The sequence below is a fragment of the Mastomys coucha genome, unplaced genomic scaffold, assembly GCF_008632895.1.
Source record: "Mastomys coucha isolate ucsf_1 unplaced genomic scaffold, UCSF_Mcou_1 pScaffold1, whole genome shotgun sequence".
NCBI lineage: Eukaryota > Metazoa > Chordata > Mammalia > Rodentia > Muridae > Mastomys > Mastomys coucha.
Genome location: NW_022196891.1, coordinates 30,225,730 through 30,248,555, shown reverse-complemented (window position 1 = coordinate 30,248,555; position 22,826 = coordinate 30,225,730). Strand labels below are relative to the sequence as shown.

General features: G+C 41.9%; 1 protein-coding gene across 1 annotated transcript in view; it reads left to right on the top strand.

The window, feature by feature from the left end:
• Window positions 1-22,826, top strand: part of Zc3h11a (zinc finger CCCH-type containing 11A) — a 39,493-nt gene that overhangs the window by 12,400 nt on the left and 4,267 nt on the right. The window contains exons 4-16 of the mRNA XM_031340481.1: window positions 1,692-1,815; window positions 3,053-3,256; window positions 3,346-3,462; window positions 3,697-3,777; window positions 5,224-5,334; window positions 6,715-6,774; window positions 9,043-9,141; window positions 17,238-17,741; window positions 18,438-18,523; window positions 19,892-20,216; window positions 21,471-21,637; window positions 22,381-22,448; window positions 22,774-22,824. Coding sequence (XP_031196341.1) covers window positions 1,692-1,815; window positions 3,053-3,256; window positions 3,346-3,462; window positions 3,697-3,777; window positions 5,224-5,334; window positions 6,715-6,774; window positions 9,043-9,141; window positions 17,238-17,741; window positions 18,438-18,523; window positions 19,892-20,216; window positions 21,471-21,637; window positions 22,381-22,448; window positions 22,774-22,824 — 1,997 coding nt within the window. The remainder of the gene's footprint in view (window positions 1-1,691; window positions 1,816-3,052; window positions 3,257-3,345; window positions 3,463-3,696; window positions 3,778-5,223; window positions 5,335-6,714; window positions 6,775-9,042; window positions 9,142-17,237; window positions 17,742-18,437; window positions 18,524-19,891; window positions 20,217-21,470; window positions 21,638-22,380; window positions 22,449-22,773; window positions 22,825-22,826) is intronic.

Genomic DNA, 22,826 nt, shown 5'->3' with positions numbered 1-22,826 from the left:
GAGCATTTGTTGCTTTTGCAGAGGCTCTAGCATCCACACAGTAGCTCACAACTGTCCCAACTCCAGTTTCAGGAGGTCCCATGCCTTCTTCTGGATTCTTCTGAACTTTGCAGGCACAAGGCTGGCACATGGTGCATGTACAGTTTAGGCAAAAACCACACATACAAAATACATAAGTCTAAAACCCTTTTAAATAAAATAGAAGCGGGGAAAAATTTGTATTTGTATTTCTTTGCATGTGCATTTAAAAACTATCTGGAAGTATAAAAGAGACCTTTAACCATGGTTTTGGAGATGGACTGACTCTAAGGACTCTGTTCCCAGCACACCCTTACAGTCGGTTTTCATTACTGATGGAGTCAGTAGTCATAATGTGTCTGTGTGCAAGACATGTTCAGAGATGAACACAGCAGTCCCTTGGTGTGTGTCTCCAGCAGAGCTGGAATGGGTGATGGACTGCCTTTCTGGTTGAGCTCCCATACTAGAGTCAAGTGTTCTTGATTGCCAGCTACTTGCTCCTGTACTCTTGGTTGATTATTTTGCTTTTCAAAACGAGTAGCAGAAAAAGAAGAGACAATCCGACTGAGCAACAGGCGAACAAATAGTGCTGTAATGCTAGACAGTATTTCCAGCTAGAGGAAAGCTGTGGTATGCTTTACTAGACAATGTGATGTTAGTAAGCCTTGTTCAGGATGAGTTGTGTAGTGCTGTTGGTTGTGGGTTTCATATTAGTACTTAAATGGATACATACTAAATAGAGTCATCTCCCCCCATCCCCTCTTAATTTGCTTGCTTGCCTTTTGAGATAGGGTCTCTCTGTGTAGCCCTGGCTGTCCTGGAACTTAGTATCTAGACCAGGCTGACCTCAAACTCACAGAGAGCCACCTGCCCTTGTCTCCCAAGTATTGAGATCAAAAGTGTATACCAACACATCCTGCAAAATACAAACACATGAAGCAAATTTATGTATTGGTATATGACTGACTGATGAAAGCTTTGTAGATGTAGAGGATAATGAGAACCATTTTGTCTGTTTCCCTTAGAAGCATTGGTGTAGTAGTATTCACAAATTCAGGAGCTAGGAAGATGACTCACTGGGTAAATTAGCATGTGCTATACAAGCATGGAGACCTGCCTTTGATTGCCCAGCACCCACGTAAAAAGCTGGGCATGGCTGCACTTAGATACAAGCACAGTGTTGGGAGCAGAGACAGGAGGATCTGGGGAGTTGGCTGGCTGGTCAGCCCAGCTGAAATGAGCTTCAGCCTCAGTGAGAGACCCTGTCTCAAGGCGTAGTAAGGTAGAGCTACATCATGCCTGTTCTGGCCTCTGCACAAACACCTGCACATGTGTACACATTCCGTTCACATTTTGTAGCAAAGGAAAATGAGGCTGGCCGGGCATTTGGTTGTCTGTGCTCATAATGCCCTTGTGTAACTCTAACTGAAAGGAAAGTTATTATAATATCCTACTCCGTATTCTAAACTGCTGTATTATCCTGCTTTTCTTCTTCAGATGTGGGCATTGGGGCTCTCAGGAAGAAGGCGGGAAGCAGAACCACCCTCCGCCTCTCCTGCCTCAGCCTCACAGCCAGCGGTCTCTCTCGGGTTTAGAGTTTAGAAAACCAATCACGAGAGTAATTTAGGACTTACTTCACTTTTTATTTGAAAGCAATGTGTTCTCTTTTACAGAAAAAACGAAGTGAAATTCCTTGTTATTGGGAAAATCAGCCAATGGGTTGTCAAAAACTAAACTGCGCTTTCCATCACACCAGAAGTCGTTATGTCGATGGACTGTTCCTACCTCCAAGCAAAAGTGAGACTGGTTTTGATTCTAAAAAAGCAGTTGCTATTCACTCAGCACTTTCTCCTCACACCTCTTAGTCCAGTGGGAGCTGTACTATTTCTAGTGTATAAGGAAGAAACAAAACCTTATAAAGGTTAGGTAATAAGTATGCACAGAGAGGACCAAATATTTTTTGTCATGTCAGGTTATATTACTATAGTTAGTTTCATTTTTATTTTCTTACCAAACCTTTAGATGTGTTCAAAAGAAGCTTAATTCTCCAGAACTGGGGTTGATCTGCCTGTTCTGTAAAATGAAGGTTTACTGAATACATATTTTCTGTGGCCGGTTTTGTGTTAATACTGCAGAGTGAACTAGTTGAGATAGAGACCATTTGACCCACAGAGCCAAAAGTACTAGCCATCTAGCTCTTTTCTGGAGACAGGGTTATGTGCTGTAGCCAGAACTGGCTTAAAACTTGTGATCCTCCTGCTTTAGTCTCCTGAGTGTTGGGACGATTATAGTCATTCACCATAGCACCTCATAGACTTAACTAGTCCAGCATTTTATAGGCTATCTAAAATAAAAAATTCTTAATGAAGGCTACCTAAAAAATGTTTCTCCTGTTGTTCCTTGCTGAGGATCAAGCCCAGGATTTCAAGCATGCTGGATAAGCCCCCTACCACTCTGTTATATCCCCAGACTTAAAATAAACTTGACTCCACAAAAATCTGTGGTTTATTTTCAAAGTTCCTTTTAAAATAATTTTTATTTATAATAGTGGAAGGTGGTTATGATTTTAGCACTCAGAAGACTAAGGCAAGAGGAATATAAGTTTGAGGGCCAGCCTGGGTTACATAGCAAGACTATGAAAAAGAGAGAGAGGGAGGGAGGGAAGGAGGGAGGGAGATCAATCGATCGATCCCAGCTGGGAGGTGGAGGCAGGTGGCCTCTGTATGCATTTTTCTGTTGAGCGAATAAACTGTAGAGTCTCAATTTTAAAAGGGAACATCAGGTATTGAGAAGTAACTCTTGGGACCATTGCTTTCATTGCCTACCATCTGCTTATCTCCAATAAAGGGGCCATTGGTTCAAAAATACTTTTGTTACCATGCAGACTTTAGAATGAAACTGGGAAAATTAGGTTTAAAAAAAAATACAGGTTCTAAGAAAAATGTGCCAATTGTATCATAAAGGACCAGGGATGTTTGTTGAGCAGGGATGATAGTTTTGTGTTCTAAATTTATATCTGGTTTTATATGTTTAGCTGTGTTACCCACTGTGCCTGAGTCACAAGAAGAAGAAGTAAAGGCTAGCCAGCTCACAGTTCAACAGAACAAACTGTCTGCTCAGTCTAACCCCTCCCCTCAGCTTCGGAGTGTAATGAAAGTAGAGAGTTCAGAAAACGTTCCCAGCCCCACACATCCACCTGTTGTAATCAATGCTGCAGATGATGATGAAGACGACGATGGTATGTTTTAGCTGTAATGAACTAGACAGGAAAAGATTAAAGCTCTAAACTTGTTCTTACTGGAGGTTTGTCTTAATGTGTGCATACAGATCAGTTTTCTGAAGAGGGCGATGAAAGCAAGACACCTGCCCTACAACCAACTCCTGACGTCCATAATGGATTACGAGTGGCTTCTGCCCGCAAACCTGGAGTCAGTTTAAAGCAAGGTAGAAAGATGCTGTCGGGTTTCCAACTCTACAAGTAGCACTGACTGTTGTAACTACCATTTTGACATGTAGTGCACAACCACTTAAGTCTTTTCCCAGCAGATGTGCTCTGCTCATAGAATGTGTCCTTTCTTGTAAGTCGTTTACTCAAAGCATACTTGAATGCCTGCAACAAAATACAAAGAAAAAGGCTAACTGTAGATCCTCATGTGCTTCCCCCCTTGGGTTTCTCAGGTGAATGTTTGAATTTTGGAATAAAAACTCTTGAGGAAATTAAATCAAAGAAAATGAAGGAAAAATCCAAGAAGCAAGGTGGTAAGTCCTCACAAGTTTTGGCATGAATACTTGCATGTTTACCAGGCAAGAATAATAAAGCTGGGGCTGGCGAGATGGCTCAGCGGGTAAGAGCACTGACTGCTCTTCCAAAGGTCCTGAGTTCGGATCCCAGCTACCACATGGTGGCTCACAACCACCCGTAATGAGATCTGACGCCCTCTTCTGATGCATCTGAGCGAGCGGGGCTGGAGCATGCAGGCAAATACTTAGATATCGTAGTTCATAAATATAAAATAAAAATAAATCTTAAAAAAAAAAAGAAGAATAAAGCTACTTCTGGTGACAACAGCCAAGTTCAGCAAACAGACTCTTGCTTCTGTGGCTTGTTTGCAGTGAAACTAGACTATGGAGCTGTTTCAGTCCTCGCTGTTCACGGCTAAGTCTGTATAATAATTTAAAAACCTGTTTATCTTCAAATTGATTGATTTTTTTTTTTTTTTTTTCCCTGAGATAGGGTTTTTCTGTGTAGCCCTGGCTGTTCTAGAACTTATTCTGTATACTAGGCTGGCCTTGTGCTTGTAGAGGTCTACCTACTTCTGCTTCCTGAGTGCTGGGATTAAAGGCATGTGCTACCATGCTGGGTTAATATCTTGGAAGTATTTAACTGTAAAGAACTAGCTGGGTGATTGTGGCGCACTCCTTTAATCCCAGCACTTGGGAGGCAGAGGCAGGCGGATTTCTGAGTTGAGGCCAGCCTGGTCTACAGATTGAGTTCCAGGACAGCCAGGGCTATACAGAGAAACCCTGTCTCGAAAAAAACCAAAAAAAAAAAAAAACGGAAAAAAAAAACTGTAAAGAACAACAGTTAAGAGCCGTCTTAAGGGACCTGGAGAGTAAAGTGCTTGCTACACCAGCCCGAAAATCTGTGGTCTTTCTCTAACTCATATAAAAAGCCAGATGTGGTGATGTGTGGTGGTAATCCTGGTTCTGGGTTGCTTGGTTTGATGGCCAGCCTAGTCTAAGCTGACCGTAAGTCCTTGAAAGACAGAGTCTCCTAAGGAACGAGGAGAGATGGCTGGATTGACCTCTTTCACATGCAGACAGGACCTACTAAAAGAACATGTTTGTCATTAGGTACAAGAGGGTTCTCGAGAGCTACAAAGGTTTTTTGCTGGAGCTTCCTTGTCTCGACCTAGTTAGCTAAGGCAATAAAGAGGTCTATACTAAGTAGAGTGAATGGTTGACTCCGAGAGGCCTGTTCCTACGGCTTACTCTTAGGAACCTTGTTTTGAGGATGATAATATTCAGGTGGGAACACCGGCATTGCCAAGGCTGATGGCTAACCATGCTTCTGCCTTAGCCTTCAGAGAAGTGTAAGCGGAAGGCTGAGTGTCTACCTAGGGGAGGCAGTAGTCTCTTAGAGACAGACTCTTAACTTGGACCAACCTTGCTTCCCACGGGTTATTTATTGTCTTTTTTGTTCAGAAGGCTCCTCGGGGGTTTCCAGTGTTTTCCATGAGCCTCAGCCCAGTCCAGGCCCTGAGAAGGAGAATGTTCGGACAGTGGTGAGGACGGTGACTCTGTCAAGCAAACCAGGTAAGCAGCAGCGCGTCCCAGGAGCCTTCCTTAGGCGCTTGGCAGCACGAAAGGCGTGGGGAGACATTGTTTACTTTGGAGTTTTAGGAGGACTTGAACATTTGGATCAGATATGAGGTTGAAAAATTGGTACATTTGACCTGATTAAAAAGTTGGCATTTGGCTAGGCAGTGGTGGCGCACGCCTTTAATCCCAGCACTTGAGTTCGAGGCCAGCCAGTGCTACACAGAGAAACCCTGTCTCGAAAAACCAAAAAAAAAAAAAAAAAAAAAAAAGTTGGAATTTTTAGTCTGGTAGTCTCATATTTATGTGTGTCTAATTTAACATTTTTCTCATTGCTTCAGCAAGTTTATTGGCTGCTCATTTTGAGTAAAGAATGTTCTTACATCTTTAGAATGATAGAAAAATATATATCTTTTTACTGAATTGTTTAAAATCTAATAAGTTGTCTTAGTTTTAGTTACTATTACTATGTCCAAACACCATGACCAAAGCAACTTGGGGATGAAGGAATTTAATATGCTTCCACATCACTGTTCATCATCAAAGAAAGTCAGGACAGGAACTCAAGGAGGCAGGAGCTGATGCAGAGGCCTTAGAGGGGTGCTGTTACTGGCTTGCTCCTTGTGGCTTGCTCAGCCTGTTTTCTTACAGAACCCGGGACCACTAGTCCAGGGATGGCACCATCCATAGTAGGCTGGGCCTTCCCACATCAATCACTAGCTAAGAAAAAGCCCTACATCAGTGGTTCTCTACCTTCCTAATGCTGAAACTATTTACTACAGTTCTTCATGTTGTAGTGACCACAGCCATAAAATTATTTTCATTGCTACTTCATAACTGTAATTTTGGTATTGTAATGAATCATATCTGGTATGACCCCTGTGAAATGGTCACTAGACCTCACCACTGCCACCAAGGGAAGGATTGCCCCCCACAGGTTGGTAACTTGCCCTACAGGCTTGCTTTCAGTCTGGTCTTATGGAGACATTTTGTTAATTGAGGCTCCTGCCTCTCCAGTGACTTTAGCTTGTGTCAAATTGACATAAAAATATCTAGCACAATAGTGCAACACAAAAGAAATTGCACATTGAAGTATTCCATTTGAACAACAAACATTTGGAAGAAGGCTTTCTCTCCAGTGATAATGTTAGATAATGTTTCATGGTACACAGGCTAGTTTGTAAGACTAAAGCCTCTTTCCTTATGTTTGGTTGCTGTTAATAATGCCATGCTATTGCATCTTTATTAAACCATTGATTATTGTCTTGTGAAATAAGACTGACCTGATTTTCAGAATAACCCCTTAGTGGGCTCATAGGAATGTAAAGTAGTATCCTTAATGGAGTAACAGTGGAAACACTATCTCTGCCATTTCAGAAGAGCCCTTGGTTAGACTGAGTCTTACTGAGAGACTGGGGAAACGAAAGCTTGGAGTAGGTGAGTTATACCTTGTGTATAGTCTGTCGATGTGTTTGTGCATTCATGTGTTACCCTGTTGAGACTCTCCTAAGCACCAGCAGTACTGACATGTGGATCGGTCTGCTTGTATTCTTGAGTGACAACATATGTAAAATTTCATGTGTGTGTTATATCTTTCATTGAAGCTACAGCAGTTTAAAGTATTATAATTTAATTAGATTATAACTAACCTTTTCTTTTTGATTATAAGCCTGTTAATGGCTAAGCTAGGTCCAGGCCATGGTTAGCCTTTTAGAAGGTCCTAGGTTTAATAATTACAGGCTTGAGCCAGGTATGGTGGCATGTACCTTTAATCTCAGCACTCAGGAGGCAGAGGCAAGAGGATCTTTGTGTGGTCAGAGCCAGCCTGGTATTTATAACTATTCTTCCAGGCCAGCCAAAGCTACACAGAGAGACCCTAGTCTCCAAAAAAAAAACAGACAGTTTTTTAATTTTGTTTTTATGGTTTTCCTAGTGGTTCCCTATACATTCCCCCTTCCCTTTGGCAAATACAGAAAGGCTGATTATACTATAGTCAGACAGCAGCCTGCATTAAACTTAACTAATCATAGAAACAAAAGAATCAGAACCTGGACTGGGCTCAGTGGTTAAGAGCACTCACTGACTGCTCTTCCAGAGGTCCTGAGTTCAATTCCCAGCAACCACATGGTGGCTCACAACCATCTCTAATGAGATCTGACGCCCTCTTCTGGTGTGTCTGAGGACAGCTACAGTGAACTTAACTCATACATAGAATAAATGAATATTAAAAATAAAAAAGAATTAAAGAATTAAAAATAAATAAGAACCTTACATATTTTCTGTTGGTTAGTGGTGTCCTCCTCCTTCCTCTTTTTCTCCTTCCTTTTATCTTTCCTCTTCCCTTCTTTCCTTCTACTGTCTTTTTGTTTTATTTTGTTTTTTTTCAAGACAGGGTTTCTCTGTGTAGCCCTGGCTGTCCTGGAACTCACTCTGTAGACCAGGCTGGCCTTGAACTCAGAAATCCACCTGCCTCTGCCTCCCATGTGCTACCACCACTGCCTGGCTAGATATATTCCTTTTTGTTTGTTTTTTTAAAGATTTATTTATTTTATATATGTGAATACACTGTCATTCTCTTCAGACACATCAGAAGAGGGCATCAGATCCTATTACAGATGGTTGTGAGCCATCATGTGGTTGCTGGGAGTTGAACTCTGGAACAGCAGTCAGTGCTCTTAACTACTGAGCCACCTCTCCAGACCTGTTAGTGTCTTAGTTAGGGTTTCTCTTGCTGTGATGAGTAATCATAACCAAAAGACAAGTTGGGGAGGAAAGAATTTATTCACCTTACTCTTCTGTATCACTGTTTATTGTCAAAGAAAGTTAGGGCAGGAACCTGGAGGCAGGGGCTGACATAGAGGCCGTGGGGTGCTGCTTATTGGCCTGCTCCTGGTGTCTTGCTCAACCTGCTTATAGAACCCAGGCTATCAGCCCAGGGGTGGCACCGCCCACAGTGGACTAGGTTCTTCCTCAGCAGTTGGTAATTAAAAAGTTCCCTCAGCTTGATCTATAGAGGCATTTTCTCAAATAAAGTTCCTTTCTTTCAGATAACTCTAGCTTGTGTCAAGTTGACATAAAACCACCCAGCACAGGGCTTAGGATTAAGTGTGTAATTTTAGTAATCTTTCCAAAAATCATCCTTTTTTTATTTTATTTTATTTTGTAATAACCAATTTTTTTCTGTTTGGGATATTTTAGTTTGTTTTTTTTTTAACATTTATTTATTATTATACATAAGTACACTGTAGCTGTTTTCAGACACACCAGAAGAGGGCGTCAGATCTCACTACAGATGGTTGTGAGGCACCATGTGGTTGCTGGGATTTGAACTCAGGGCCTTCAGAAGTGCAGTCAGTGCTTTTACCCACTGAGCCATCTCAACAGCCCCGGGATATTTTAGTTTTAACATTAAGTTCTAGAAAGCTGATGGACAAGCACCATTTAAATGCAGAAAACTTTCAGTGGTGTTTTTTGTTTATTTATTTGTTTTTTTGTTCTTGCTTTTGGAGACAGGGTTTTTCTGCATTGCCTTGGCTGTCCAGAGACCAGATCTCAGAACTCAGAGATCTGCCTGCCTCTGCCTCCTGAGTGCTGGGAGTAATGGCATGCACCACTACGACCTGTCCTAGAATATTTAAATTGTCTATTTTTGTTTTTTACTTTATTGAAGATCAAATCTTAAAGTGAATCTCTCCCTATATGTAGGTGGTGACAGTGATCCTCCATTAAAGCGAAGCCTTGCACAGAGGCTGGGAAAAAAAGTGGAAGCGCCAGAAACTAATATTGATAAAGCACCAAAGAAAGGTAAGGACTTTGATTCTTACAGACATGTCCTGCCTGTTTGTAATTATAACATGTATTAATCATCAATTTTTGCTCAGGTACGTGAGTTACGTACCTGTTTATTACTCAACAGACATTTGAGTGTTTACTCTACCTGGTTTTAAATAGCTAACATTTAACAAAACTAACACTTGTCAACAACCACTGCAGTTCATAGGTTCCTGCAAGATAGGAATATCCAAGATACTGGGAAAATGCATGGTCCCGTGAGAGCACATGGGGGCATTCAGCAATTCAAAATCAGGAACTGGCTAGGAAGTTAGAAGACCAGTGTTTGCTAGTTTTAAGTCAACTTGACATAATCTAGAGTTATTTTGAAAAGGCTTAATTGAGACAGCATCCCCACCAAATTGGCCCCTGGGCAAGGTAGTGGGTTTTTTTTTTTTTAATTGATTTAGGTGGGAAAGTCCAGACCATTGTGGTGGTGCCACCCCAGAGCTGGTGGTATAAGAGAGGGTCAAACCAGGAACTAGCACTCCTCCATGGCCTCTTTATCAGCTCCTGCCTCCAGGTTCCTGCCCCCACTTCCCTCTGCAGTGGGGCGACCTGAGAGTTGTAAACTTAAATAAACCCTTTCCTCTCCAAGTTGTTGATGGTCATGGTGTTTCATCACAACAGTAGAAACTAAAACAACCCGGGTTTGCATTAAAGGAGACTTCTGCAGACTCAGAGAGCCAAGGAAGCATAGTACACTCAAGGGGTTGGAGGATGGCTACAGCATCAACCAGGGCCCGAAAACAAGAGAGAATAGAGGGATTTGCTTGTATAGTCTTTTCAAACCATGTTATAAGAGTTTGAGCTTATTCTAGAACAGTGGCAAACTAAAGGTTATTTTACTGTTATTAAGCTGGTAAATTGGCTCAGCTGGTAAAAAGCACTTGCCACAGTGTGGTGGATGACCCGTGTTTAATCCATGCAATGACAGTGGGGAAGAGAACTGACTCTGAAGGTGTCCTTTGACTCACACGGGCCTTAGTGAGGCACATGTGCCTGTACACACACACACACACACACACACACACACACACACACACACACACTAGTAATAGTAACTAAATTAAATATCAGAAAGACCTGGGTGAGTTGGAAGCCAGCTTAGTGTACATAGTGAGTTCCAGGACTGTCGGGGCTATGTAGAGAAACCCTGTCTCAAGTAAACAAAAAAACAAACAAAAAGTCTTAGGGAAAAAATATTAAAAAGGGATCAAATGGTCTGATTTGCACTTTAGACCTGGGTTGTATTATTGAGAAACAGTAGAAAGCAAAGTGCTAGCAGGGATATGAGCTGTTAAGTAACTCAAATAGGGCTGCAGAGATTGCTCAGTGGTTCAGAACACCCACATCTGGCAGTGCATAACTACCTGTCACTTTAGCTTTCAGGGATCTGATGCCCTCTTCTAGCCTCTGCAGCCACATGTATGTATATATATGGTATAGACATAGAAAAAATAAAAATAAACCTTGAAAAGATCTACAATAGTTCAAGTAAGTGGACATAGTGGTATAGATGAGTGTTTAAGTGAGGGTGGTTAAGGTATTACGGTGGTGTCTGTGGAGGCTCTTATGAGTTAGGTGAAATGCTGGCTTAATGCCTGAGAAGTAGATGGAGATTTTTGTTTTTGTTTTCTTGTATGTAGATGTTGAGGCTCAAACTGCTACACAAACCATATGATCGCTGATCTCAGTTAAGCAAAGAGAGTTTATTGGACATATATCCTAATAATAATCAGGACCACAAAAAGGAATTGTGGCACTAATCTGTCCTCCGGGTAGACTTTTTATATGAAAAAACAGGTTCAAAGTATTAAAGGCAAGCAGCAAAGTAGTACAATATTTTAGGCTAACTAGACAATGTATTATCAGCCAACTTTTAAGCTGATTGGTCCTAAGTGAGGTAAGAGGGGTGATGGAGAGGTGGCGAACAGGAGAGTTTAAGAATGTTGAGAAAGTAGAGCATAAGTAGTTCAACTATAACTTTTTGGCTTATTAGAAGCATTCTTCAGTGTCAGCTATAGATAATTCTGGGAAGTGGAGTCTTGAGAACTTGAACTTAATTTCACCATATGAGCAAATGGAGAATGAATACAAAATGGCTACAGTTATGTTAAAAAGAGCAGGCCTCCACATTCCTCCCTTGAGCTTATACCTTAGAGTCAATGATTTGACTCTTAGTTTTTTCTGAGACTGGGGGACCAGTTTTATACCAGTCTTTGTTGGCATTTTGTGATTCTGATGGGTCTTGATCAGTTTGTTGACTTAAGTATTTAAAATCCTGATCTCCTTAAGAAGTGCTGCTCCCATGCTGACAGACTGTACTATGTCCAGACCTACTAGGAGGGGCACTGTGGAGCTGCCCTGGCCATTCGGGAGCAGTGTAGATGGCCCAGGTGTTTCCACACTCGGCTCCCTCTCTAGAATAATAGTTTACCTGAGGCAGAGGTACTGGTAAGCAAAGGTTTCAGTGAGGATAAAGGGACTGATAACAGAGAAGTACAGCAAAACAAGTGCCTTTTGAAGGCACTAAATAGTATGAGTAAGTTTCTGCAGTTACCACCTGTAGGTGACTTGTTGCATTACAGTGTTGACGGTACTGAAACTCTGGTAGCTTATTGGAGCCTGCCTACAAGCAGAGGCCTTGTCTTTCAATCTCTCCCAGAGTCAAGGTGGGCTTATGCCCCCAAGGGCATAATTGGTCTATTTGTGTACCCATTTCCTCCATAGTTAGGTTTTGGATAGTCTAAGGGGAAAGGAAGAACTCTTGGGGTGGAGGGAGAGATGACCAGGGTTGGGGATAGGCCTTGTCAGCCATGTGGCAGAAACAGATTGCTGGATGGTTAGCTCTTCCGTTGAGGTTGTGTTTTCCAACACTTTGTTGGAACCAATGATGTCTAAGATTCTGTTATTGGTGGTCTGGAATCTCTGGATGGTGAGCATCATTCCAGGGTCCTTACCAGATGTGTAAAGACAGTCCCCAAGTCTTCCCTGCATCCTATAAATTACTTATATAATTTTTTATCTTAATTTGAATGGGGTTGTTGTTTTTTTTTCCAGGCTTCAAAAGTAGAGTTTTCGGGAAAGTAAACTTTTCTAGTTCTAGCTCATGAAGCTGGTTAAGTAAATGGTTTCCAGTTGGTGACTTGTGTGCTCAGGACCAGCAGAAGTTCTTTGTCAGGTTTCCCTCGTGTGTCAGTTACATCACCATAGCCCAGCAGTGTGCTGAGTACTTGCCTAGTATGTGAGGTTCTGAGGAAAATCTACAGAGCCTTTACCTAATACCCATGTCTCAATTAAATTGGCAGTGTGTGAAATCGTCCATGACATCTGTAACATCCATACTGTCACCACTGCCACCCTAGTGGTGGCCATGTTGATGTCCTGACCAGGCTAGTTAAGCAGCCATCCTTTCCTCCTCCACCACTCCATACATATCCATATGAAGCTGCACACTTGGTCCAAGGGGATGATCTTCTTCAATAAGAGTCTTCTTTGGTTAAGAGGTGTGCTCCCCTATTGCAGTCTCCAAGCAGAAAGATTTAGAATGAGTTTTTTCAAGTGAAAGACTTCCAAAAGGAGCCTGCCCCATAATGCCAGTTCTTAGAAGGTTGAGACTGGGAGCTTAAGGCCAACCTGGTCTACATAGCAAGTTCCAGGCCAGCCAAGGCTACATAGTAAGACCCTGTCTCAAAGAACAAACAAAAAAGATTGAAAGAGTTGTACAATAGTAATATTTTCTGAATTTATTAATTTTTGCACAGGTAGGCATGGATGCATGTGTGTGGGTACAGGCGCAGCGTTCATGTGGGTGGCCAGAGACAGCTGTGTGAACATGGCCCTCTCCTTCCCCCTAACATGGCTTCCAGAGGTCACACTTGGATTGTGAGGCTTTGGCCACCAACCCACCCAATGCCCTAAAAAGTTGTTTTGGAGTCTGGAGTGTCCTGAGGAGTATACAATTCATAAAAATTATTTGTAAGGAAAACATTGAAGAACTTGAAGGTGTTGGTTTGGTTGTTTGGTTAGTTTGCTTGCTTTGAGGCAGAGTTTCTCTGTTTAGCTTCGGCTGTCCTGAAACTTGATCTGTATACTAGGCTGGCCTCTGCTGGGACTAAGGGTGCATTAAGGCCACCACCGCCTGTCGAGATTTTTTTTCTTTAATTGCATTAGAAGCACAGCCTAATTTGTAAACATTGAAAAGATACTTGACCTATAAAAAATTGTGGTCTAGCTTTTTAAATTTTGAAACTTTTGATAGTTGAAGTTTCCAAATCTCTGAAGGAGTGATTAGGCCTGTTTGCTAGCTTAGTCAGGAAGGAGGCAACAGGTAGACAGTCAGAAGAGCAAACTCCTTGCCTTGCTGCTAGCTTGTTATTTTTATTTTTTTGGTGATTCACCTATACAGTTAAGTTAGAGCTTGTATGTGTGTGTGTGTTGTTATTTAAATGTTATTTAAAGATAGAACAATATGTGTTCATTAAAATATTAAGAAATCCAGTAAGGGGGAATGCCATATTATATGATAGCTGTCATAGAAAGTTAGATTCTAATAGGCTAGATATATAGCTTAGTTCACAGGGTGTGCATGGTCCCTGGGTTCAGCAGTGCTGGAAGGGGGGAAGAAGTGTTTTTCTAGACAACATAAAACCAGCTGCATTTCATCAGCTAACAAGGATGCGAACAGAACACGTGCCACTTTATCTGTTAGGACAGCATACAAACCTGTTGGTTTTTATGTGCGAGCATCATGATAGACACTTTACACTCCCAGTACTTGGGAGACAGCGGTAAGTGGCTCTTTGGGAGTTTGAAACCAACCTGGCCTATATGGTGAGTTCCAGGACAGCAGGGCTATGTCAAAAAAAAAAAAAAAAAACCACAAAGGATTATTTTTTATACTCTCAAATTCCTGTTTAATAGTGGGAACTACACATATATACTCACACATACAAATACATATAAATGTGTATTATTTAAAGTGAATATCCCTGTATTCAATACTCAGCTTTTTTTGTTTGTGGTGTTGTAGTTTTAAACCTAGAGCTTCGCACATGCTAGGTTAATAATCTTCTGTGTAACCCTGTTCTTCCGGCTTTGCTTTGTATCATTCAGGATCCAATGTGATAGTTTTTGTGTAAGACAGTTATAAATTTTATATCTCTGCTTTGCATGCAAGCCTATATGTTCTCGTTCCCACCTTAACTGGTTTCTGTATCCCCTGTCCCGCTCTTTTTTTTTTTTTTCCCAGACAGGGTTTCTCTGTGTAGCCTTGGCTGTCCTGGAACTCACTCAGTAGACCATGCTGACCTCAAACTCAGAAATCCGGCTGTCTCTGCCTCCCAAGTTCTGGGGGTCCCGCTCTTTCTTAAGACAAGCTCTCAGTGCTGTAGTCCAAACCGGCCTCGAAGTTAAGCACTGTCCTGTCACAGCTTCCCAGGTGCATGGCAGGGTTACAGATAGGGGTTATGCCCAGCATTAATCTCCAAAACATTTTAGGATCTTCCTGATGTGGTAGAACTTCACTCTGCTGGGTGTAAACACAGATCTTAGGCAAGCCGAGGGTTCAGTGGGCCGGCCCTTTGATCTAATTTGCCTTCTCTGTTTTTCGTAAGCCTACATAGCTCTGGAGTAGCTCACTGCTAGAGACTTGACTAGCATGATGGTGCCCTTGGTTTGATCCCTGCTACTCTTAAATTAAAACAAAGATATTTTAGGCTTTGTGGTCCATAATCTAAGTGGCAGTTCCTCAGCACCGCCGTTGTGGTGTGAAAGCAACCGTGTGTGAGTGTGTAAATGAGTGAGCGGCTGTGTTCCTAGGAAGCAGTTCACACAGCTGGGTTACAGCCAGATTGGCCCTGTGGGCCGGAGTTTGCTCACACTGTTTAAATGGCTCGTTGACTTTGTGCATTGCTTACACTTTCAAATGAATTTATTTTGACATTTATCTTCAGAGGATTTTTGTTCTGGTCTTCTGCTTTTTTTCTACAGCTTAATTTTTTGTAGGCTGCTGTGGAGTTTTCTAATGAATGCATTTTGTTTGTTTGCTTGCTTGTTTGCTTAGTGTAGTTTCTCTATTTGGTTTTGAGATGCTGGAAGTCAAGCCAGGGCCTGTGTATGTGAAGCCATGCAAGTAGTCTTCCAGTGAGGGGCATCCTCTGCCCCAGTCCTTAAATATCTGCCTTAGAGACTTCTCCCATAGGTCATTGTTGGTTTTGGTGTTTATTAACTGTTAACTCTGCTGTTGAGTAGAATAAGTGTTTAACTAGTCTTTTAGAGTTACATCTACAATGTTTACACTTTATCTACTGCAGTAGATTCCTCTCAGAAATTCTTAAGATTGCTCTACCATGGCATTATTCTTTTTTCATTAATTCTACTTTTAGTTAATGTCTATCATTTCAGTGATTTTTGGTAGATCTCCCAATTCACTATTAACCATGTACTACTTCCTTTGATAATTTTGAAGTTAGATTGTCATTGTGAACTGGAAGAAAAGATTACAATTAACTTTTTTCCCAGATATATTTATTTTATATGTATGAGTTGCCTTTATGTGTGCAGGTGCATCACATGTATGCCTGGTGTCTGTAGAGGTTAGAATAGGGTGTCATATACTCTAGAACTGGAGTTACTGATGGTTTTGAGCCACCATGTGGGTGCTAGGAATTGAATCTGACTGTCTGCAAGAGACAGTGTTCTTACCTACTGAACCAGCTCCAACTCTACAATCATTTAAAGTCTAATGAGAATGCAGTTGTGGTAGCCCTTCTCACAGTCTCAGTCCTCATAAAGGCTGAGACAAGAGGACGGTGAGTGTGGGGCTCCCATACTCCAGCCTATCACAGAAGCTTAGCCAGTGGAAACTTAAGTCCTTGCTTTGTCATGAGTACTTTACCAAAATATTTCAAGGACCTCAAATAGCACAACTGTTCTCAAAAAGCAGACAATATGTTGATCAGTGTTTTCACCAGAGAAACACACTAGAATAGAGGATAGGAATCCAAGTTGGACTTATTTAAAATTAACCATTTAAATGAGCTCTTTTTTAAACAAAAACATCAAAACTAGTGGGTCATAGTGATTTGTGCCTATAATCCAAGAAAGCTGGAGAATTACTCTAAATTTAAGGTTAACTTAGGCTATGCCATATCAGGACTTCCAGGCCAGCCTGAGCTTCAGAGAGAATTTATTTGGGGAAAGAATGAGAAAGACAGAGACACAGACAGAAATGAGACTGGTGGGGAATACCAAGTTCACAGAGTTCCAGAACATGCTCTGTTTAGGAGCTTGGGATATATTTTGTATGTTTTTGAATTTTAATTAAAATCTTATACTGGTGTGTGTGTGTGTGTATGTGTGTGTGTGTGTGTCCTCTTTTTTATTCTACATCAGTTCATTATTTTCTTAGCTCTCCAGTAATGATTATCTAATGTGTCATGTGTTGCATATTTTAAACAGCTGTAGAATGATCTTTTGAGGCTGAGTATGTAGGTTAGATTTGTTGCCCTTGGGTTTGGGGGCAGGAGGGAGAATTTGTTGTATTTATTTTTGTTGATCTTGTCCCCTATTTTAGTTTACTTTTTTCTTTTCCCGTTTTAAATGTCACCTCATTTGCTTTGACCAGTTCCTCCCCAGGACTGATGTTTCCACTGTGTGGTTTAAAGCAGTTTCCACTGCCATATTCCATATAGCTCATTTACTCACGAGTCTTTGTCAGACTATACGCCACACTTAGACAGAAGTCTGCTTGGCTTAGTGCCCTGTGCAAGTGTTATATACACACATGATGAGTGAATAGAAAGCTCATTGGGACTTTTACTTAGGATTCATAATGGTGCAGGTTTCCTCACTGAGGATTGATTTTCAGCCATTGACATTGTAGAAATACAAATCAGTAAGTTTGTTTCATTGAGAGTTTTTCTTGCAATTATCTACAACTGAGGGTGAAATTAATACTATACATGGGACATCTAATGTTCCCTTGGATTGTTCTACTTGTACACTGGAGAGATCATAAATCATTAAGATAATGAGAGCTTAAATATATGTCTTCCCCAAAACAGAGAGAGGTCATAAAGCTGGTGAGATCCACGTAAAGACACTGGAAGAAATTCTTCTTGAAAGAGCCAGTCAGAAACGTGGAGAATTGCAAACTAAACTGAAGACAGAAGAACCTTCAGGAGCTGATGATTCTCCATCAGGAACAAAAAGTTCTTCTTCAGTGCGGATCAAAACCTTCTCTGAGGTCCTGGCTGAAAAGAAACATCGGCAGCAGGAAATGGAAAGACAGAAATCCAAAAAGGATACAGGTTGCCTCGTGCTAACAGAAGATACTGAAGTGAAAAAGACAGGGAGTCTGCCGACTGTTGCTGTTAGCAAAGGACTGCCAGGGGAGCCTGTGGGAAGAGCCAGGTCTACGCAGGAGGTGCATGTTAAGACGCTAGAGGAAATTAAGCTGGAGAAGGCCCTAAGGGTGCAGCAAAGCTCTGAGAGTAGTGGCAACTCCCGACCTCAAGCTGAGGCTGTCCCAGGGGCAAAGAGGCTGCTCCGCATCCCCAAGAGAGCAGGTTTGTATAGCCCCTCCAGACTGCAACACTGTTCTAACACAGGGCAGCACCTACAGGAACCTGGGTAGTTCTTTGAGGGCTTTTTATAACGGGGAACTGGAGTCACTGGATTCAGTAGAGTAAGCTGTTGACAGTATGGTGGTCTATAGCTCCAGAGTGTATTCCTGTAATCTGGAGATTTTAGAGAACCAGCCTCTTAGCTATGAGGGTTTTTCCTTGTTCCTTTTCATTACTTAGTTTCCTTTCTGTGGTTTGTTAAAACACTGATCAAAAACAGCCTGAGTTGGGGAGTATTGTATGGTTTACACTTCCGGATCACAAGTACATCCTTGAGGGAAGTCAAGGCAGGAACATGAAGGTAGGACCTGAAGCATGGTCCATGGAGGAACACTGCTTACTAGCCTGCTTTCCATGGCTTGCTCAGACTCTTTTTATATAACCAAGGACCACTTACCCAGGGGTGGCACTACCCAAAGTGGACTGGACCCTCCTACAGCAATTACCAATCAAGAAAATGTCCCACAGGCTAGTCTGTGGTTTCTTAGCTGTAGTTTCCTCTTCCTAGATGACCATAGCCAATGTTAAATTGACACAAAAGCTAGCCAATAAAATTGTATTAAGAAAGGTTTTGTTTCAGTTCATTTCTCCTGAGCTTGCGGCCTTATTAAAGCAATGGTATTTTTAATATGAATATAGGTGCAAAAGAAGAGAAAAAACGTGAACTTGAAGACAGTAGTGACACTCCTTCTCAGAGCAGTGTGACTAAGATGGAGGCTAATGAGGTAAGTTTGTTAACCTTACGTCCTAGGCAGACCTCGGCAGGTGAATGATATGTGCCAGGTGAATGATGTGTGCTTTTAGTTTTAGCTTACAGTGAATTTCTGTCAGTAATTCCAATAGTACATTGATTGTGGTTTTAATTGCTTTGCTTCATGCTTTTGTTGTTTGGTTTTAGGTTTTTTGTTTGGTTGGTTGGTTTTTGAGATTTTTGGAGACAGTTTCTCACTATGTAGCTCAGTCTGCCTGGTTCAACCAAACTCATTCCTTAATGCTCAGATTGCAACCCAGGACTGCGGTTATAATTTTCTGTGTCATTCCTTAATGCTCAGATTACAACCCAGGACTGCAGTTATAATTTTCTGTGGAATTGGTATTTTTTGTTTGGTTTGGAGTTACTTATTTTTGTTTTGTTGGTTTTTTTTTTGTTTTTTGTTGTTTGGTTTGGTTTGGTTTGGTTTGGTTTTTGAGATAGGGTCTTTGTGGCTCTGGCTGTCCTGGAACTCACTGTGTAGACCTGACTGGTTTCAACCTGACTCAATATAGATCTGCCTGACTCTGCCTCCTGATTTCTGAGATTAAAATTGCGTACCACTGTACCTGTGGGAAATTCTCAGAGCTCTCTGTTCGTTTTCTTTGGGGTTTTTTTTGTTTGTTTGTTTTTTGTTTTTAGTTTTTCAAGACAGGGTTTCTCTGTATAGCCCTGGCTGTCCTGGAACTCACTCTGTAGACCAGGCTGGCCTCGAACTCAGAAATCTGCCTGCCTCGGCCTCCCAAGCACTGGAATAATTAAAGGCGTGTGCCACCAGCGCCCGGCTTTTGTTGTTGTTTTTGTTCTTATGGTTACTTTATCTTTGCGTGAGCTGGCATGCCAGTGTTCAGAACTGAGCCTGGGTTCTTTGCAAGAGCAGCAGGTGTCGTAGCCACTGAGCCATCTGTTAATAGAAATGAGTCTACTACACAGCTCAGTGCGGATGAGAGCTGTATTTTGAGTCTGCTGTGACTTCTTTAGTAATTCCTTAAGTGTTTGTTTTTACTGACTATGTAATATTCTAATTTGTAAATATAAGCTCTTTTTGGACATCTAGATTTTTTTCACAGTTGTAAATAATATCTTGGCATAAACTTTATAGGCATCTTAATTATTTAGTAGTCATTAGTGTTTACTTAGGGATGTAATTATAGCTATAGAATCTGAGTTTTTCAATTAATTTCATACAGTTTCAGTTCTGCTATACTTAGGAGCATATCTTCTGTCTAGTATCAAATAGTGAGCTTCCTCTTTATTCTGAATCCTGTAATACCCTACCTAACTTACTCAGCAGTGTAAATGAGAGTGTACATTTTAATTCTCTGATTAAACTTGTCCACAGAGTTCAGATGAGACCATAAGTGATCCCACAAAACTTCCAGTCAACAGATGTGACACTGACAGAGAGAAGCATACACAGAGACAGCAGGAGAGAGGAGCGTCACAGAAGGAGAAGGCAGCCCTGTCATCTGTGCGGGGAGATGAGGCTTCTTACTGTACCCGAGTGCTAGGGAAGCCGCCACTCACAGCTGTCTCAGGCACTCGGCACTTGGCAAAGCGGCTCCCCACTGAGCCATCCCAGAGAGGGGAAGTGGAAACCGCTGGGATCGGGGACTCAATACTCAATGTGAAGTGTGCAGCACAGACTCTGGAGAAAAGGAGTCAAGGTGAGTGCTGGGTACCTTCATCAGCAGCTCGGGCAGCAGCAGAACTGAGCTCACACCAACAACTAGTAATAGTTCTAACAGTGATCAGCAAACATGAAATACAGGCAGAGTTCTTCCTCACAACTTAAAATTGCTGTCTTCTGCCTTACCTTGGCTGGAGATGTAGCTCTATTGGTAAGGTACATGTCTAGCCAGCACAAAGCCCTGGTTTCCATTACAGCATATAATCCCAGCCCACTTGTATTAGGGTTGTCTAGAGGAAAAGAACCAATAGAATGAATGTAGACAAAGGGAGGATCTATTGGATTGGCTTACATGATACAGTCTGGGTGGTCCAACAGTGGCTGTCTCACATGGGAGATACCAACCTCTGTTGAATGCCTCAATCCTAACCATGTGCTGTGTTATAAGTCAGCCAATAGATGATGAGGGTTTGATTTTGAGTCCTGTGGCGGTGGAAGATTCTCTTTCGGGACATACTTTGAACTCTGGATTGTTCATATCCATTTAGGTAGTCTACCATGGAACTCACTCTTTTCCTCTTTATTCAAAGGTGCTAGAAGCAAACAGCATCATTCTTTTCTTTACTTTCTCATAAACATTCTAAGTTTTATAATCTGAGTCACCAAATCCTTGCTCTTCTCAGAGATGAACAAAGAAAACAGAAGGATCAGAAGTTCAAGGTTATCCTCAGCTACATGATTGGAGGATAGCCTGGGATATATGAGGCTTTGTCATAGAAAAGCATAAAATTCCCATCCAGAATTTCTGTGGTGCAGCTTTCCTCTGGTGTTTTGAAATAGGATCTTACTGTACAGCCGGCCCCAGCTGGCCTTGAATTCGGCCTTTCTGGGTGCTTGGATTATAAATGTGTGCGACTGCACTCAGTTTTTTTCTTGTTCTGCCGAAGAAAATTCCTCAGAGTGTGATAGTAACATTAAAGAGTGTGCCATGGCGACCTATGTGACCTCATTTTTATTCATGACGTTTGCTCTTTGAGTATTGCTTTTGGCTTTGTTTTGTTTTTAGGATAGGGTCTCTACATAGCCCTTTCTGTCCTGGAACCCATTATACAGATCAGGCTGGCCTCAGACTCACAGATCCTCCTGCCTCCCAGGGCTGGGGTTTGTAAGTCACATACCACCATGCTTGGACACTTTTTTTTTCTACTACTAAAGGCATTGTATCTTATTCTGAGCTACTCTATATGTGAGATTATCTAGTTGCTAATCAGATATGTTCTGTTCTCTGTAGCCAAACCCAAAGTAAATGTGAAGCCATCTGTGGTCAAGGTTGTCTCAGCTCCCAAATTGGCTCCCAAACGCAAGGCTGTGGAGGCGCACTCTGCCGTCATCGCAGCCGTGAAGCCGCTCAGCTCCAGCAGCGGCCTGCAGGAAAGCCCCGCCAAGAAAGCAGCTATGGTAAGAGATGACCACTCAGTGACCCTGGCAGCACAGTTGCCCTTGGGCTTTGCCTCTGTTTTTGATTGACATTTCATGTCACTTCCTAAGCATATTGGTTTCTTAGACTGTTACTCTAGTTGAAGATTTGAAGCTCCTTTACTTACTTCTATACTTAGCCTCTGGTTTAAACAATGCCTTTGGGCAGAAAATAGAGCTCAGTGGTAGAGAGACCACCTAACATGAACGGTCCTAGGTTATCAAAGATCTCCAACCATGCTAAAGCAAATCAGCTACAGCCATGATTCTTAAAAGGCAACAATTAAAATATGCTCTGGAGTTTAAGAAAACAAAACAACAACCTGACTCCAGGCCAGGCAGTGAGGAGGTGGGGAAGGTAGAGGTCTGGGATAGCCAGACAAACAAAAGTTCTGGGGATATGGTTCAGTGGGTAAGTGCTTGCTGCACAAGCATGAGGACCTGAGTTTGAATCCCCTAGCACCTACGTAAAAATAGCCAGTGTAGCCATACACTTGCCTATAATCCCAGCACTGAGGGATGAAGACAGGTAGACCCAGCTAACATAGCTGGAAACCACCGGCTTGGGGTTTATTAAGAGACTGACTTTCCATGGAGGTAAGACAGAGTACAGAAGATTCCTTGACTCTGAACTCTACATACTTGTACACATACACATAACACAACATACAGACACTAAAAGAGTGAAGCCTAACTCAGCGATCGACCTTACTCTTCCTTTGTAGGCTGTTGTCCCACTCCTCTCTGAGGATAAATCCATCACCATGTCTGAGACAGAAAAACCGAAAGACAGGTAATGCCGTCTTAACCAAATTCCATGCCATTTCTGATTTTTCTCTCTAGCAAAAAAAATGCTGATAAGTCACTGAACATTTACAGGTATCCCTTGTAACCCCAAACTGAGGGCAAAAAAGCTTGACGGTGGGGTTGTTGCTCTTCAGTGCTGCTATTGATATTCACCTTTACTATTGAAGAGATACTTTAGATAACTGGCTAAATTCAAAACTTGATTCCAAATTAGTGACACTGTTCTTGTGTGTGTGTTCAGAAACGCCTTTCCTGAACTGCCGAGGCTGTGGTCGTTTAGCCTGGTCTAACAGTCTGCCTTTCGCTTACAGTTGTCTGCTGTCTTCAGCCCCGGCTTCCTCAGAACCCTTGCTCCCAGAGGGGT